This window comes from Trichosurus vulpecula, chromosome 9 (genome assembly GCF_011100635.1).
Source record: "Trichosurus vulpecula isolate mTriVul1 chromosome 9, mTriVul1.pri, whole genome shotgun sequence".
NCBI classification, from domain to species: Eukaryota; Metazoa; Chordata; class Mammalia; order Diprotodontia; family Phalangeridae; genus Trichosurus; species Trichosurus vulpecula.
In genome coordinates this window covers 147,894,242-147,909,511 of record NC_050581.1, presented here as the reverse complement: position 1 = coordinate 147,909,511, position 15,270 = coordinate 147,894,242, and the positions used below count along the sequence as shown (strand labels likewise).

Genomic DNA, 15,270 nt, shown 5'->3' with positions numbered 1-15,270 from the left:
GCACAATGGATAGACAAATGGGCCTGGACTCCAGAAGATCTGAGTTCAAATCTGATCTCACAAACTTACTAGCTGTGTAACCCTAGGCGAGGCTCTTAACCTTTACCTGCCTCAATGTCCTTTATCTATAAGATGAGGTTCATAATGGCACATACTCCTCTGGGTTGTTGTGAGGACCAAGTAAGACAATATTTGTAAAGGGGGACTGGAACATGGTAGGTGCTTAATAAATACTTGTTTCTTTTTTCCTCCCTTCCTTCCCTCTGAGACTAAGTAGAACAGAACTAGCCCTTTTAATACCTGAATCTAGTCCTAACTTCGACTAAGCAAAGGAGAGATCCAGACAAGGTGCTATAAGGAAAGACTTCATGAAGGAGATGGCATCAAGGTTTGGAAAAGGAAGAGAAAGGATTCCAGAAGGCAGGAGGAGAAAGGAGATATACATACATATATATATATATATATATATATATATATATATATATATATATATATATATATATATAGAGAGAGAGAGAGAGAGAGAGAGAGAGAGAGAGAGAGACAGACACATGGAGAGGGAGGAGGGGGGAGGGGGAGAGGGAGAAGGAAGGGGGAGGGGAAGAGGGAGGGAGAGGGGGAGGGGGGCAGCATGTCAAAATGGATAGAGAGCCAGCCTCAGGGCCAGAAGACCTGAGTTCAAATCCTGCCTCTGACACAGGCTAGCTGAGTGATCCAGAGCAAGTCACTTAATCATCTTCAGTGCTCTAGGCAACTCTCCAAGACCACACCTGAGAGTGGAGGTGGTGACCTGCCTGGGTGGAGGGAGTTTCGTCATCCAGGAGTTCCCTATAACAATGAAATCACAGGTCTGAACCCCATGCCTATTTATTAAAAGCTAAGCCTGCAGAGGGCAGTATTTAATATAAAATGAATTTCTGTACACTGGTAGGGGAACTGTCATTGATGGTGGAAAGCAATCCTCCGAATAAGCAAGCCATGTCATTGAAGTATGTAGAATATTAGAACTATATATATAGAACCAGAAGGCAGCTGGTCTAACCCACCTCATTTTACAGATTAGCAAACAGAGGCCCAGAGGGGAGAAAGCACTTACCCAAGGCCACCTAGCTAGCAAGTATTGAAGTAGAGTTAGATACTTGAAATCTGACATTCTGGGTTCTATGTCCCCTTCCAGCTCTGACCTTCTAAGTCCTAAGGCCCCTTTCAGCTCTGACCTTCTAGGTTCTAAGGTCACTTTTAGTTCTGACATTCCAGGTTCCAAGGTACCTTCCAGCCCTGAAATTCTAGGTTCCAAGTTCCCTTCCAGCTCTGACATTCTAGGTTTAAGGTCCCTTCCAGCTCTGACACTATAGGTTTTGAGGTCTCTTTCAGTGCCAACATTCTAGGTTCCAAGGTCTGTTCCAACTCTGACATTCTAGGTTCTATGTCTCCTTCAAGCTCGACATTCTATGTTCTAATATAAATATAATAATTCGGTATTTTGAGTATCAACTACATGCCTCACTGTCCCAGGACAACTGCACCCCCAACAAGATTGTTCTTTGACCATCATCTCTTTCATTGTCAATTGTGCTGCCACCACTGCCACCTAGCCTCTTTCAACTTATTTTCCCCCAGATAAAAGAATTCCTCATTATAGCTCCGGACATACCCATGTGGGAAACTAGTAATATGAGGCACTGTATGCTAAGTGTCCAACAAGGCTCTGAACATTCAGAACTATCGGAGGTTGGCAGACACAGAAATCATCATAGAATTGACTGGCCAGAGAACGCTTCAAATAGAAGGTGAAGCCTTGAGCTGAGCTTTAAAAAGATGGGTAGAAATTAATCCAATTGCCATGGCAGAAGTGATACACATCTCAGGAAGGGGCATGACACTTCAGGTAAGGGAATAGTAAGGAAATTCAGAGGTCTAACTAAGCATGGTGCATACGAGAGAAAGGGGGTGGAGGAATCTGTCCAGAACTGAGTTTACCTGAAGGTAAGCAATGTGAGAGAAAGTGGGAAAGGTAGGTAAGATGAGGCCAGATTGGGGAAGACCTCGAATGTCAGACTTAGGAGTCTTGACTTTATCCTTAGGGAAAGAGGCTTTTTATAATCCAACATACCCTGCTAGAGGAGCAGACATAAATGGGAGAGACATGGGGGGACACTCTCCCACAAATTCCTTTAGGCTTTGGAATCAATCCCTTGCCTCAGAAAGCAGCACCTCATATGAGACTTCTAGTTGTCCAGACTGACAACTGATTTCCAAGGTTGTGGTGGGAAGGGGTTGAGGAGGATGGTCGGGGAACCATCTGTCCATGTGTGGAGAGAGGGAAAGGGAAAGAGGGAGAGGGAGGAAGAGGTTTATTGTCCTCAATTCCTCTGGGGTGGGGGGGGGGAGTGAGGAGCAAGGTCACACAACTAAAGCCACAAAAGATGCAACTAAGATCCCAAGTATGCTGATTCCCAAGTGCATGTCTGAGATCTCCAGGGAAGCTTTTACAGAAGAATCACTCCCAGGAGAGTAAATAATTCTGTGGCAGCCAAAGGGCTAATGGCTGACCTTGGATTTCACCTCCTGCCCTTGTGGGGATGTTGCCTTGGTTTGCCATGACCATGGCCAGGCTGCCAGAATGTTTGACATTCTCCTCTGGCACTCCAGGTTCAGATGAAGGTTTTTCCAGACCAGTCAACTGCTGTCGATTCAGGTTGCCTGTGTTGAGACCACGGGATCATTTTGTAAAGCTGTTAGCCACAAATGGGCCAGCCATTTATGTCAGGGTCAGTCCTGCCTTTGACACCAACTGACTGTGTGATACTGGGCAAATCACTAAGGCTTTGGGAACACTATATATACACATACACGTGTGTATGTGCGCGCGTGCGTGCGTGCATGCGTGTGCGTGCGTGTGTGTGTGTCTGTGTGTGTGTGTGTGTCTGTGTGTGTGTGTGTGTAGGGAAGGTGAGAGACACACAGACAGAGAGATTATCCTCTATTATCATAGATTGATAGAGATACATAGATGTTAGCTAGAGATGCTAGAGAGATGCTAGAGATAGAAGGATAGATAGAAAAATAGTTAGAAAGATAGAAGAGAAGAGGGGGAGCGGGGGAGAGAGAGAGAGAGAGAGAGAGAGAGAGAGAGAGAGAGAGAGAGAGAGAGAGAGAGAGAGAACTTCTTACACTTATTACTGGTGTGATCTTGGACAAATTATATAACCTATGTGGATCTCAGTGTCCTCATCTGCAAAATGAGAGATTTCAACCAGATGGTCTGAGCTCCCTTCTGGCTTCAAATATCTGATCTTTTTGCTATTTAAGCAGTAGCTCTTCAGGACCTCAGTTTCTCCGCCTGTAAAATGGGGAAAATAATGCCTCTACAACCTGCCTTACAAGGCTGTTGTAAAGACCAACTGAGTGATGTGTGCAGAGAACCAATCTTTCCAGACTGATTTCACCTTAGTCCTTTTCATACATTCTGCATTTCCACCCAAATAGCCTCCTTGGGCTCCTGCCTTTTCACCTGCTGCCTCCACTACCTCCAATGTTCTCCCCGACACCTTCACCTCTTAGGATCCCAAGCTTCCTTCAACACTCAGCTTAAATGATGCTCTCTATAAAACGCCCTTCCCAGTCACTCCAGTGGTTAGTGCTGTATCCTTGTTACCCAGGGACACTGTTTTGTATATATTTTGTATTTATTTATTTGTAACCATGTTGTATCCTCCAAATAGAATGTAAGCTCTCTGAAGAAAGGAACTTTTTCATTCTTTTCTTTGTCTTTCCACCCAACATGGCACCTGGAACAAAGTGTTTAATAAATGCATTTTGTTGTTGAATTGTTGTAGATTGGAAAGAGCTCTAGATTGCTCATTCATTCATTCACTCCATTCATTCAATGACCTAGTTAAGTTCCCAATGGACAAAGTTCCCTCTGCCAGGAAAAAGTATGGCGGAACGAGCAGAGAACAAAGTCAGACGATTTGGCTTCTAGTCTCAGCTCTGCCATTACCTAGGTGTGTAATCTTGAGCAAATTCCTCCTTTCTCTGGGCCTCAACTTCTCCCTCTGTAAAATGAAGGGGCTGGATTAGACAATCTCTTCCAGCTTTGAATTGTAGCATTCTAACTTTGAACTGGTCTAGGAAACTCCTTTAAAAAGGTTGACTCCCTTTCATACGTGGAAAAGCAAAGCAAACCCCAGGCTAAAGGAGCCACAAGGTCATTAGATCCTTACCAACATTTATAAGTGTTTCCAATAAAATAAAAGACCATCTTCTGGAAGGAAAACCACCATATTTAAAATCACAAGATGAAAGCAAACCAAAGCATCCATTAAGTAATTAAAAATAACCACCTTACAGTCATTAAGCAGTTAAGTAATAAAATAAAACCACTCACCCCTTTAGCCTCTAGCTCCAGCCAGAACATTTCAGGAAAGTTCTAATAAAAATACCAACAGCCTCTGTTTCAAATCATAGGAACTCCAAGCTGGAAGAAGGGACTTTGGTGGCTTCAGTGGTCCCCACATGTCTTTGCTACTTAAATCTGCTCTTCTGGTTCAACCCCAACACTCAACAAGTGGTGATCCAACCTATGGCTGAAGACCTTTAGGGTTGGGGAGATCTCCATCCCCCGAGGACCCATCATCCCCTCTGGACAAAATCCAACTAAGCCCATTAAAGTTGTAGCTACATGAGCAAGACTTCTCTTCCTATCACCAATTCAAAGAGACTAGAAGGGAGTCTCATTAGGAACACCAGAATTCCTTTATCAGCTGAGGAAGAGATTTTTCAGTAATTATCAGACAAGGAGAATTTGAAGGCTGGATGTGGTTTAGAGACAAAGGATATGAAAAATGACCCTTGTAAGTTCTCATCTCTTTTCTGTTGAGGACTTAGATATCTCTAGTTAGAAGCTGAACAGGATGCATTAGATTAATGTGTGAATTTTATTGGACACTAAATTTTGACCCTTTATGGAAGAAAAAACACCAGACTTCAAGGCAGAAATTCTGGTGCCAGTTTTGGCACTTACTACTATTTCTGTGACCTCATGCAAGCTAGAACATTGTAGGATTTTAGACTTGGAAGGAGACTTAGGGTCATCCAGTTCAACTCCTTTGTTTTTACAGAAGAGGAAAACTGAGGCTTAGAAAGCAGAAACCGCTTTACCAAATCACAGAGTTAGAAGAGCCTCAGAGGCCGTTTAACCTGATATCTGTTTCTGACCCAGAGTCACATTTAGAACCTTGGTCACAAGACTTTGTTGAAGAAAGATTCCCAGGGAGGGGGACCTACTGCCTCCCAAAGCAGACCATTCCACTCTTGGAAATTTCTGTTGGGTAGAGTTTCCATATATCAGGACTAAATCTGCCCCTCTGCAACTTCCTGTCCAGCTTTTGAGATTAAGAAGAGCACGTCTAATCCTTTCTCCACATGACAGTCTTTCAAATACCCCAAAACATCTGTCATTAAGTCTTTCTTCTTCTCCAGGCTGAGCATCCCCACTTCTTTCAACAGAACCATGACATGGTTTCTATTCATTCATTCAATGAACAGTCATCTTCTTCTGTATGTATTTTGTTTTTGTTCCTGTCTATGGCCTTGAGGCAGCTAGATGGCATGCATGAATAGAGCACTGGGCCTGGATTCAGGAATTCAAATCTGGCCTCAGACACCAATTAGCTGTGTGGCCCTGGGCAAGTCACGTAATCTGTCTTCTTTAGTTTCCTCAACTGCAAAATGGGGATGGTAATAGTACCTACCTATCAGGGTTGTCAGGATTAAATGAGATAATATTTGTAAAGTACTTAGCACAGGGCCTTGCTTGTAGTGGGCACTTAATAAGTGCTTATTTCCTTTCCTTCTTCCTTTCCTCTCTTCCTCCCTTCTTCCTTCCTTTTTTCTTTTCTTTGTTCTTTCCTTCCTCCCTCCTTTCTTCCTTTACCTCCGTCCTTCCTAAAATATGGTACCCTGAACTAAACATGGTACTCCCTATGTGGTCTGGCCAGAATAAGACTATTGTCTCCCTCCTTCAGGACGTTATATGTCCTGTAATGTAGCCCAGGACAACATGAGCTTTTTTTTAATCACCATAATACACTGTTGACTCCGTCCACTTAAAACCCCAGATATTTTTCAGACAAACTGTACTGGCAAAGTGTGTTTTTTGTACCCAAGTGTAAAACATTACACTTCTCCCTATTAAATGTCATCTCCTGGCCGATAGGTGGCACAGTAAGTAGAGCATCAGCCCTGGAGTCAGGAGGACCTGAGTTCAAACTGACCTCAGACACTTGATACACTTACTAGCTGTGTGACCTTGGGCAAGTCACTTAACCCCAATTACCCTGCCTTCCCCCCTCAAAAAAAGAAGAAGAAAATGTCGTCTCATTCTAGTCAGCCCATCATTCTAGCTCGATGAAATATTTTGGGGATCTGGAGCCTGTCATCCAACATATCCTTCTTTGACTTATGTTATCTACAACTCTGATGGGCATATCTGCTATAACTTCATCCAAATAATTGATGAAAATGTTGAACAGCATGGAGTCAAGGCCCACAGAAGATTCTTAGGGGATTTTACTAGCATCTTCCTTCTAAGGTACAATTGAACCATTAATAACTGCTTTGGGGGTTCTCTCATTCAACCAATTTCGTATCCATTTGACTCTGTTAATATCTAGCCAACATCTCTCCCTCTGTCCACAAGGGTAACATCTATAATGGGATAACTCATGGTAAAGAAACATGGAGCATGAGCACAAAATGTTGGAGAATCACTGGATTAGATGAGCAGTAAGGACTCTCCTTTTTCCAAATCGATGACTATAAGGTCAAGTCTTCCTTCTCTTTACTGTTACTGCACCCTGTATCCTGTATCTACCTACTCTCCTCTCAAACTCTACTTCCTGGTTCTGTCCATAACGGAAAGTGTTGAAATACCTAAGGGAACGCTCTCTTGAGGCTACTGTTCCACTCAGAAGAACCGGTGGATCAGACACCAGAAGATCTGGGCTCTGGCCCCACTTCTGCCACTTACTTGCTGTGTGACTCTGTGGCCCTCGGTTCCTCTCGGATCTCAAGGTCTATAATTCTACTTTTTAAGCTATAATTCCTTCCCCAAAGTCCCCAAAGGACACTGCCATCCCTGTCCCAGCTAGAAGTACAGAGTCTCTGAGTAGAAAGAGATTTCAGAAGCCATCTAGCCCAGTGTGAACCTGAGCAAGAATCCCCTCCATCACACCACCAATAAGAGATCATCCCTGTGTTGACTGAAAAACTTCATGAAGAGGAAACCCACTTGCTCTTAAGGCAGATCCCATAAACCTGCCTTCCGGCCCAGTGGGTGAGTGTGTGGGTGTGTGAGTGTGTGAGTGTGTGAGTGTGTGAGTGTGTGAGTGTGTGAGTGTGAGTGTGAGAGTGTGTGTGTGTGTGTGTGTGTGAGAGAGAGAGTGTGCGTGTGTATGTGTGTGTAAGTGTTTTCTGCATCATCATCGAGAACGGCAGCCTTGGGGGCCATCCGCCCTGGCACAAGCTGGATCAGATAGGGTGAAAATTCAGCTCAAGGATTAGCTGCAGACTGCAGAGGCATGTGGAAAGTCCGGATTATTTGCAGGGTGAGGAGAACTGTGGCCAAGTCACCTAGCCTGAGGGCAACAGGCAAACAAAGGCTCTGGCCCATAACCCAGGACCACAGTTTGCAAAGTATTCAAACCTGGGAGATTTGTCTTCGGTGGTTGTATCTGCCCTTCCCAAGCTGCTCAGTATGGTAGAAAGAGCACTGATCGCAGCATCAGAAGACCCCGGTTCAAACTCCACCTCTGACACTTATTCCCTTTGTGGCCTAGGTTCCGTCATGCCTACATGCTCCTTCCAGATACTCTCTGCCTTACATCTTTTCCCTCCTTCCCCCCACACCCTGAATCTACTCTCAGAAAAGGCTATAACGTCAGCCATTTATAAAAGGACCAATATTGGACTCAGGATTGGGAAGACCCGCATCTGAATCCCACTTCTCAATGCCCATCAACTGTGTAACTGAGTGAGTCACTCTCTGAGTCTCAGTTTCTCATCTGTAAAGTGGGGATACCAATATTGGCAGCACCTACCTCATAGGATTGTTGTGAAGCTAAAATGAGATGATGCAAAGTCAAGTGCTTGGTAGACTTTTGCCCCATAATTGTCGATTATTGGAAGACCCAGAGGAAGTCCTCTAGAGCACTGCATGAATTCCCTATGAAGAATTTATGGAAAGACAAGAGGATGGAGGGGTTGTGATCTGCCCCTCTCCCAGGAGAACAGGAATTCTCAGCCTCATCTCTGATCCTGGGAGGAAGGAAAGGCCCTGTTGCCTGTGCAAGGGATTTCAAGCATCTGTGAGCAAATAGAGGAGGATTTTTCTAAGGGATCGGTTGGCTTTAGGTGCTTATTGTACCATCAACCCAGCAACAGACCTGACCCCATGCCAGGAGGCTGCTGCCTAAAACCTTTGACCCTAGGGCATAGGGTGGAAGCTGTTATCAGGTCCTGAGTCATCCTCACTTTTTCCTTGGACACCCTAGGTGAAGAATAATTAAGTGTAATCCAGAATAAGGAAGAATTGCCTAAGGCTGAAAACTTCAAAAACAGAACCAGCCATTTGAGCAGGCAGTAAGCCCCAGAGTCATTTTAGAGCCTAGATGTAATTGGGAAAAATTTCTGGCTCTTTTGGTTTTATTTTTCTCAGTCTTTCAGTCTATTGCCTGATCATGCCTCTTCCTACCTGGTAACCTCACCCTTCCTCCCCAACCTCTAGTCTGAACACCCCTCATGCTTGGAACATTCCCAGTTAGACTCTGACTCCCTCAATGAGTCCAGCCTGAGAGGAGAGACTCCTCTCCTTATAAAATCATCTGGGTTACTTTGATCACAGCAACCAAGACACCTGTTGCAAAAGCAGGATCCCAGGAGTCCTAGATTATCATGCCAAGGCTCCCTGGTAATTTTTCTGGATCACTTTTTTCTGTTCCTTCCATTTCGGAGTTCCATTTTGGAGATGACAGTCTTTAGCCTCATGTGAGTGAAATCAGTGTCCTGTCTTTCTCTGCATTGAGTGGAGTGGGCTCTCACTTATATATTCCTTTTCTCCTTAAAAATTCCACTCAGGTGATATATTCAGCATGAAGTTTTTCCTGATCTCCCAACTTCAAATGTCTCCCCCCCACCAAAATTATCTCATACTTATTTCTCTTATACTTTGTACTTAATTTCTCGTATACTTTGTACTTAATTTCTCGTATACTTTGTACTTATTTGTGCAGGTCTCCCCAGTAATATATAAGCTTCCTGAGGGAAGGCCATGTTTCATTTTTATTCTTGCTAACTCCTGCAGGCAGCTGAGTTGAAGTCTCCCTTGCCTTCCAGTTGGCAAACAGCCTGATCAGATTCACTGGCTCTCACAATATTTTCCATCGTTTGCAGCAGGATGGCCCCCAGGGAGCACAACAAAAGTCCTGCCATGGTTCTTCCTCTGTTTAGAAAGTGGAGCCAGGAATGGCCTTGTGACAGAGTCCTCAGTCACCACAGCCCCACTGGGCAGAGAGGAATGTTTGGGAACTTAGCAGTAACCAGTAACACAAGCTTGTTTATCGAGCTACTGCTAAGAGCAAGTTTCTGCTCTTGCCAACGAGGGAGGAGCTCTGTGGGAAAATAGGACCCAACCCAACATCTCAGGAGGCTCTAGCAACCCAGCCACAGACTGGCTGCTTTGGGTTACTGAACGCCACGATACTTGAACACAGCTCTGTTCACTTACCCCCCATTCTATCTGAAAAGGTAAGGGAGGAGATTCGGGGGCACCTCATGACTTTTCCCTCATGACGCTGTCAACAGAAGGGCTAAATATGAGATTACTTCAGGACTACCAGCTTGCCTATCTTAAAAAGTACAAATGGAAAAGAAATTCCCTGTTGATGGGGAGGTTTTGCAAATACGTCTGTTTGCAAACAGTGCTGTGCTGATTATCTGGATCCCTGAAACATAATGGGTCATCTCAATAAAACCAATGTTCATTGAGAAAAGACCAGCCTAGCCATCCACACTAGAAATTCAAAGTGGATGAAGAATGAATATTTCCCAGATTATAACAAGTAGCTGGAGAAGCAGTTAGTCTATCAATACACATACTTTGGGCAAGTATTACAGATGGAAAATGAGCTGGGCCCAGAATTGATTAGGGAGGATGTAAATAGAGATAGATCATAGACTCAGAGCTGGTTGGGAACTTAAAGGTCATTGAGTCCAACACCTTCATTTTATATATGAGGAAACTGAGGCTGACACAACTTTCTCAGGGTGACACAGTGAGTGTCTGAGGTAGAAATCAAACCCAGGTCTTCCTCACTCCAGAGCCCATGCAGCCTCTCAAAGAGAAGAGACTGAGTTGGAGTGCATTTTAAAGTCAGTCATCAATCATTTATTCAGCACTTTTATGGACCAGGAACTGCTAAGCACCAGGGATACAAAGAAAGATGAATCACTGTTCACTACCATAAAAAGATCTTTTCCCACCTCCTGGAGATGTTCTAGAACCATGAACTATGGAACACCATCCCCAACACAATTATCATTGCAAGTGATCTGAAAGGACAACCTAAAGATTCCATGATGGGTCCAAGTAGGATTCAGCATATTGCCCAGGATCACCTTCATTCAGGAAGTCTTGTAAAATGCACAAACCATGCTTAGCTTGTGGGCTATAGGAAAGCAGGTGGCAGGCCAGATTTGGCCCAAAGGCTTTGGTTTGCCAATCCCTGGGATAGAGCATTGGACAAAACTTTATGACAATTTTTTTTATCACACCTGTGATTTCATTAGTATAAGGAACTTCCAGGGAGAAAATTCCCTCCACCAATGCACACTGGAATCTAATCTGCAACTTACAGTCTGTGAGAGTTGACTGAAGTACTAAGAGGCTAAGTGACTTGCCCAGGGTCACACAACCAGCATTTTATCAGAGGCAGGAAATGAACCCAGCTCCTTCTGACTCTGAGGTGAACTCTCTGTTCACTAAGTCATCCTGGTTCTCAGGATTGCTTCTTAAGAAGAAATAATAATAGTGTAAAGTCTAATGATAGATAATAAGATAAATGTAAAGTCTAATACTTGGGTTCAAAAAATCAGTTTTACAGATTCAAAATAGGGGAAGCATGACTAGACAGAAATTATGAAAGATCTGGGCATTTTAGGATAATCAATTGTTACAGTAATTAAGGTGGGACTTTTTTTTTTACTGTTTTCTCTTTTGGAGCACTTATTTAATCAAGTGCCCTTGATGAGACCTTTTTAAAATTATTATTATTAAATCAGGAGTCTTTGATGACCTGCTTACCTCAAGGGAAAGCTTAGTTTACATGGATTTGAGTCACATGTTGTGACGCCCTTAGACCTTGAACAGGGTATATAAACTCAGAGGTTGGCGTTTTGCCTTTGGGGCTCACTCATGGAAGGAGTGTTGAGACTCTGGGCAAGCTGCTGTAACTGCCCCCTGGTTTTGCTAACCCAGACCCGTTGGCTCTTCTCTGGTAATTATTGTGATTTGGTCAGACAGATAAGAGGCCTATCTATTGATCTGTGTTTATTTGCTCTGTTTACATGATGTATGTTTGTAATTTGTTTGTATTTGCTCTGAAGTTCAGGGTGCTGGCTTTTTCCCCTGAACTAAGTGAATGATATATGTATGCTTGATTAAATTGAGGTTGTTGACCCCTTAAAGGGGCTTTCCTTAGAAAAGCAGATCAAAAGAACCTGTGCTGGCAGCTCTTGTTGCTGGTCTTATTGGGTCTTATACCTCAACAGTGGCTGCTAGCCTAATTGTTGTTACATCAATATGTCAAAAATGTGTTAGACAAGCAAAAAAATGAATAAATGACATCCTAGATTGAAGTAAGAGAGACATGGGATCCATGATATAGGCCCACTGTGGGGCAGCTAGGTGGTACAGTGGACAGAGTGCCAGGCTTGGAGTTAGGAAGATCTAACTTCAAATCTGACCTCAGACAATTATTAGCTGTGTGACCCTAAGCGAGTCACTTAACCCTGTTTGCCTCAGTTTCCTCACCTGTAAAGTGAACTGGAAAAGGAAATGGCAAACCCCTCTAGTGTCTCTACCAAGAAAACCCCAAGTGGGGTCACAAAGAATCGGACACAACTAAACATCAGTCCCACTGTATCTTGCTCTGCTGAGGTTAGTAATTTAGTGGAATATTGCATTCTGGTCTGGGTGCCATCTTTTAGGAAGGACACAGATAAATTAGGAAGTGCAGAGAGGAAGGTCGTTGTCCCATCAAAATATCCCTTCAGCTTATCTAATCCCACATCATTTACAGTTGGGGAACCTGGGGCCCAAAGAAGTTGAGGAGCTTGATAAAGGCCACACAGTGAAATGGTGACAGAGGAAGGAAAGGAGACAAGCATTTATTAAGCACCTACTATGTGCCAGGCACTGTTCTAAGAGTTTTACAAATATGATCTCCTTTGATCTTCAGAACAACCCCTGTGAGGGGTTATTCTGTTATTACTCCTATTTTACATTTGAGGAAAATGAGGTAAATAGGGTTAAGTGACTTGCCCAGGGTCCCACAGCTAGTAAGTGTCTGAGGCCGGATTTGAACTCAGGTCTTCCTGGCTCTAGGACCATTGCTCTCTCAGTTGTGCTGGAACTAGAAGCCAGGTCTCCAAATAACTAATCCAGGGCTCTTTCCATGACACCAACAGTGGTTTCCTCATGTTCTTACAGGGATGAGTCATTGAAACCTCTTCCAAATATTTCTATCCAACTCTGCCCCACAGGCCACTAAGGGAAAGGAGAAACTGCCCCTGAGCTTATGAAAGCGCTGCTGGCCCCAGTAAGGGTCACTGGGCTTATCTTCTGGGTGGCCGCAGCACGCTTTCCTGCCTCCATCTGCACAGCTTTATCGACTCATGTCTTCCGGCATTGGAATTGCTACATTCATCAGAGAAAGGACGTTAAGGATGGCACCTGATTTCTAGAGATATCCTCTAATTCTTAGGCAGCTACATAGTGAAGTGGACGTGTCACTAGTCTTGGGAGTCAGGAAAGCCTGAGCTCTAATTCTGCCTTAGTCACTTACTAGCTATGTGATCCTGGGCAAGTCACTTGACCACTTAGACTCTATTTTCCTCACCTGTAAAATGGGGATAATAAAGGTACCTACTCCTTAGGATCACATGAGGTATTTGTATAGCACTTTGCAACCCTTAAGGCGCCGTATAAATGGTAGTTATGATGATGATGATGGTGAAAGAGGTGATTGCCTGGTTACCTGGGTTACAAGCAAATTTATGTCCCGGCGGTTTGGCAATGTGCCCTCTGTGGATTTCAATTTCTTCCTCTGTAAAATGAGAGGCAGCCTCTGAGGTCACATCTAGCTCTAATGTTCCTTGCTCTATGTTCTAATATTGTATGTATTGAGTTCCTTCCAAGCTCTAATATTCTAAGATCCAATACTCTCTGTGAAAAGCCATAGGGGATAAAAGAGGTGCAAAACATAATCCCTGCCCTCAGAGGGCTTCTAGTCTAGTAAAGAAGGTGAGACAAGTACACACATCACTGTAATACACGACAGAAGGTGACACAGGAGGGAGGTGCTGAGAGCTATGGAGGTTTAGGGTATTTCTACCTTGGTGGTGAGGGAAGCTTCACAGGTGAGGTGGCACTTGAGATTGGCTTTAAAAGATAGGAAAGACCTCCATAGAACAAGATGAAGAAGAGGACGGAGAGAATGGCATGAGCAGAGCCATAAAGTCGTCTATCCTAGGTCAGCTAGAACAAACAAAGCATGAGATCCTTCCCATCAATCAGGCTTTGCTCCTTCTCCCCCTCTTCCCTCTCCATCCAGCCATGACAAGATCCTCTGCTCTCCCTTACATATTGGGAACCTTTAAAGGCCAGCTCATGTGAACACTCATTTCCCCAGCAGGCAGACAAGGCAGGACCCCAGCCCCACTGAGGTCACGTTCCTCACCATACTTCTGGAGGTCCCCGTCTCGTCTGCGGGCTGACACATCTCCCCGTGTCCGTTGCAGAAGCAGCTTCCACGGACAATCAGGTCATAGATGGCATAGTGGGTGAATCGCTGGGGCTTCTCCAGGAGCCTCACCCCCTGGCAGGGGCAATCCTGCCTTTTTAGCAGCAGAAGACGCAGGTTGGTGAGCTTTAGCAAATCTTGGGCTTCTGGGCCATAAGGATCATCAATCTGATTAGTTGGAGTTAGGGCCCGGTAGATGACCTGGGAGACAAAAATACGAATCAAGCTACCTGAATAGAATATGAGCTCCCCAAAAGCAAGGATTCTTATTTTTGTATTTGTATCACCAGCACCATAAGGAGGCATTTAATATGTGCTAGTTGAATGGAATTGAGACTAGAGGGTCTGTTCTGTAAAAGGCAATAATATGGTAGAAAAAGAAAAAAAAAATTAGTAAGAAGACCTGAGCTAAAATCAAGTCTCTCCTACCTACTGACTATTTGACTTTGGTTAGGTTACTTCCCTTCTCTGGGCCTCAGTGTCCCCTTCTGTAAAAATGATGATATCTGAGGTCCTTTCCAATTCTGACATTCTGTGAATCCAGACCTAAAGTAGTGTTCATTCTTAGCTAGAGCCAGCCTTTCCAGTAGATAGAATAGATGTCTGCATGGCAGAATAATAATAATACTTGATTTTTATTTTATTTTTTCTCAATTACATGTAAACAAAAAAATTTAACATTCTTTTTTTAAAATTTTGAGTTCCATATTTTCTCCCTTCCTCTCCACCCACCTCCTTGAGACGGCAAGTAATTTTACATAGATTACACATATGCAGTCATGCAAAACAAGACATAATGACAATAATTAGGACTAAGAATGACCTTTATGGAGTGCAAAAGCCCTTTATAAATCCAATCTCATTTTACCCTTCCCACAACCCTGGGAGGTAGGTGCTATGATTATCATGCTCTTTTTACAGATGAACAAACTAAGGCAGACATAAGTAGCTTGCCCCAAGGTCACACTGCTAGTAAGTGTCTGATGACACACTTGAACTTAGGTCTCCCTGACTCCATGGTGCACTATGGCGTCCACTAGCCATCCTGAGCCAATGTCTCCCTCACTTAGTTTACCGAAGCCTGAAATTCCTTTAAGGAGGACAGTCTTCCATGCCACCATTACAGATAAGTCTGAAAATAATTCTCCCAGAGTTTGCAACATATCTATTTAAATAAAGAGAAGAGAAG

At 43.8% G+C, this 15,270-nt stretch overlaps 1 protein-coding gene across 1 annotated transcript in view; it reads right to left on the bottom strand.

Moving 5' to 3' along the window:
* Positions 1-15,270, bottom strand: part of LOC118832272 (netrin-4-like) — a gene marked incomplete at its 5' end in the record, with an annotated part of 44,659 nt that overhangs the window by 22,466 nt on the left and 6,923 nt on the right. Inside the window, one exon of the mRNA XM_036739653.1 lies at positions 14,019-14,282. Coding sequence (XP_036595548.1) covers positions 14,019-14,282 — 264 coding nt within the window. The remainder of the gene's footprint in view (positions 1-14,018; positions 14,283-15,270) is intronic.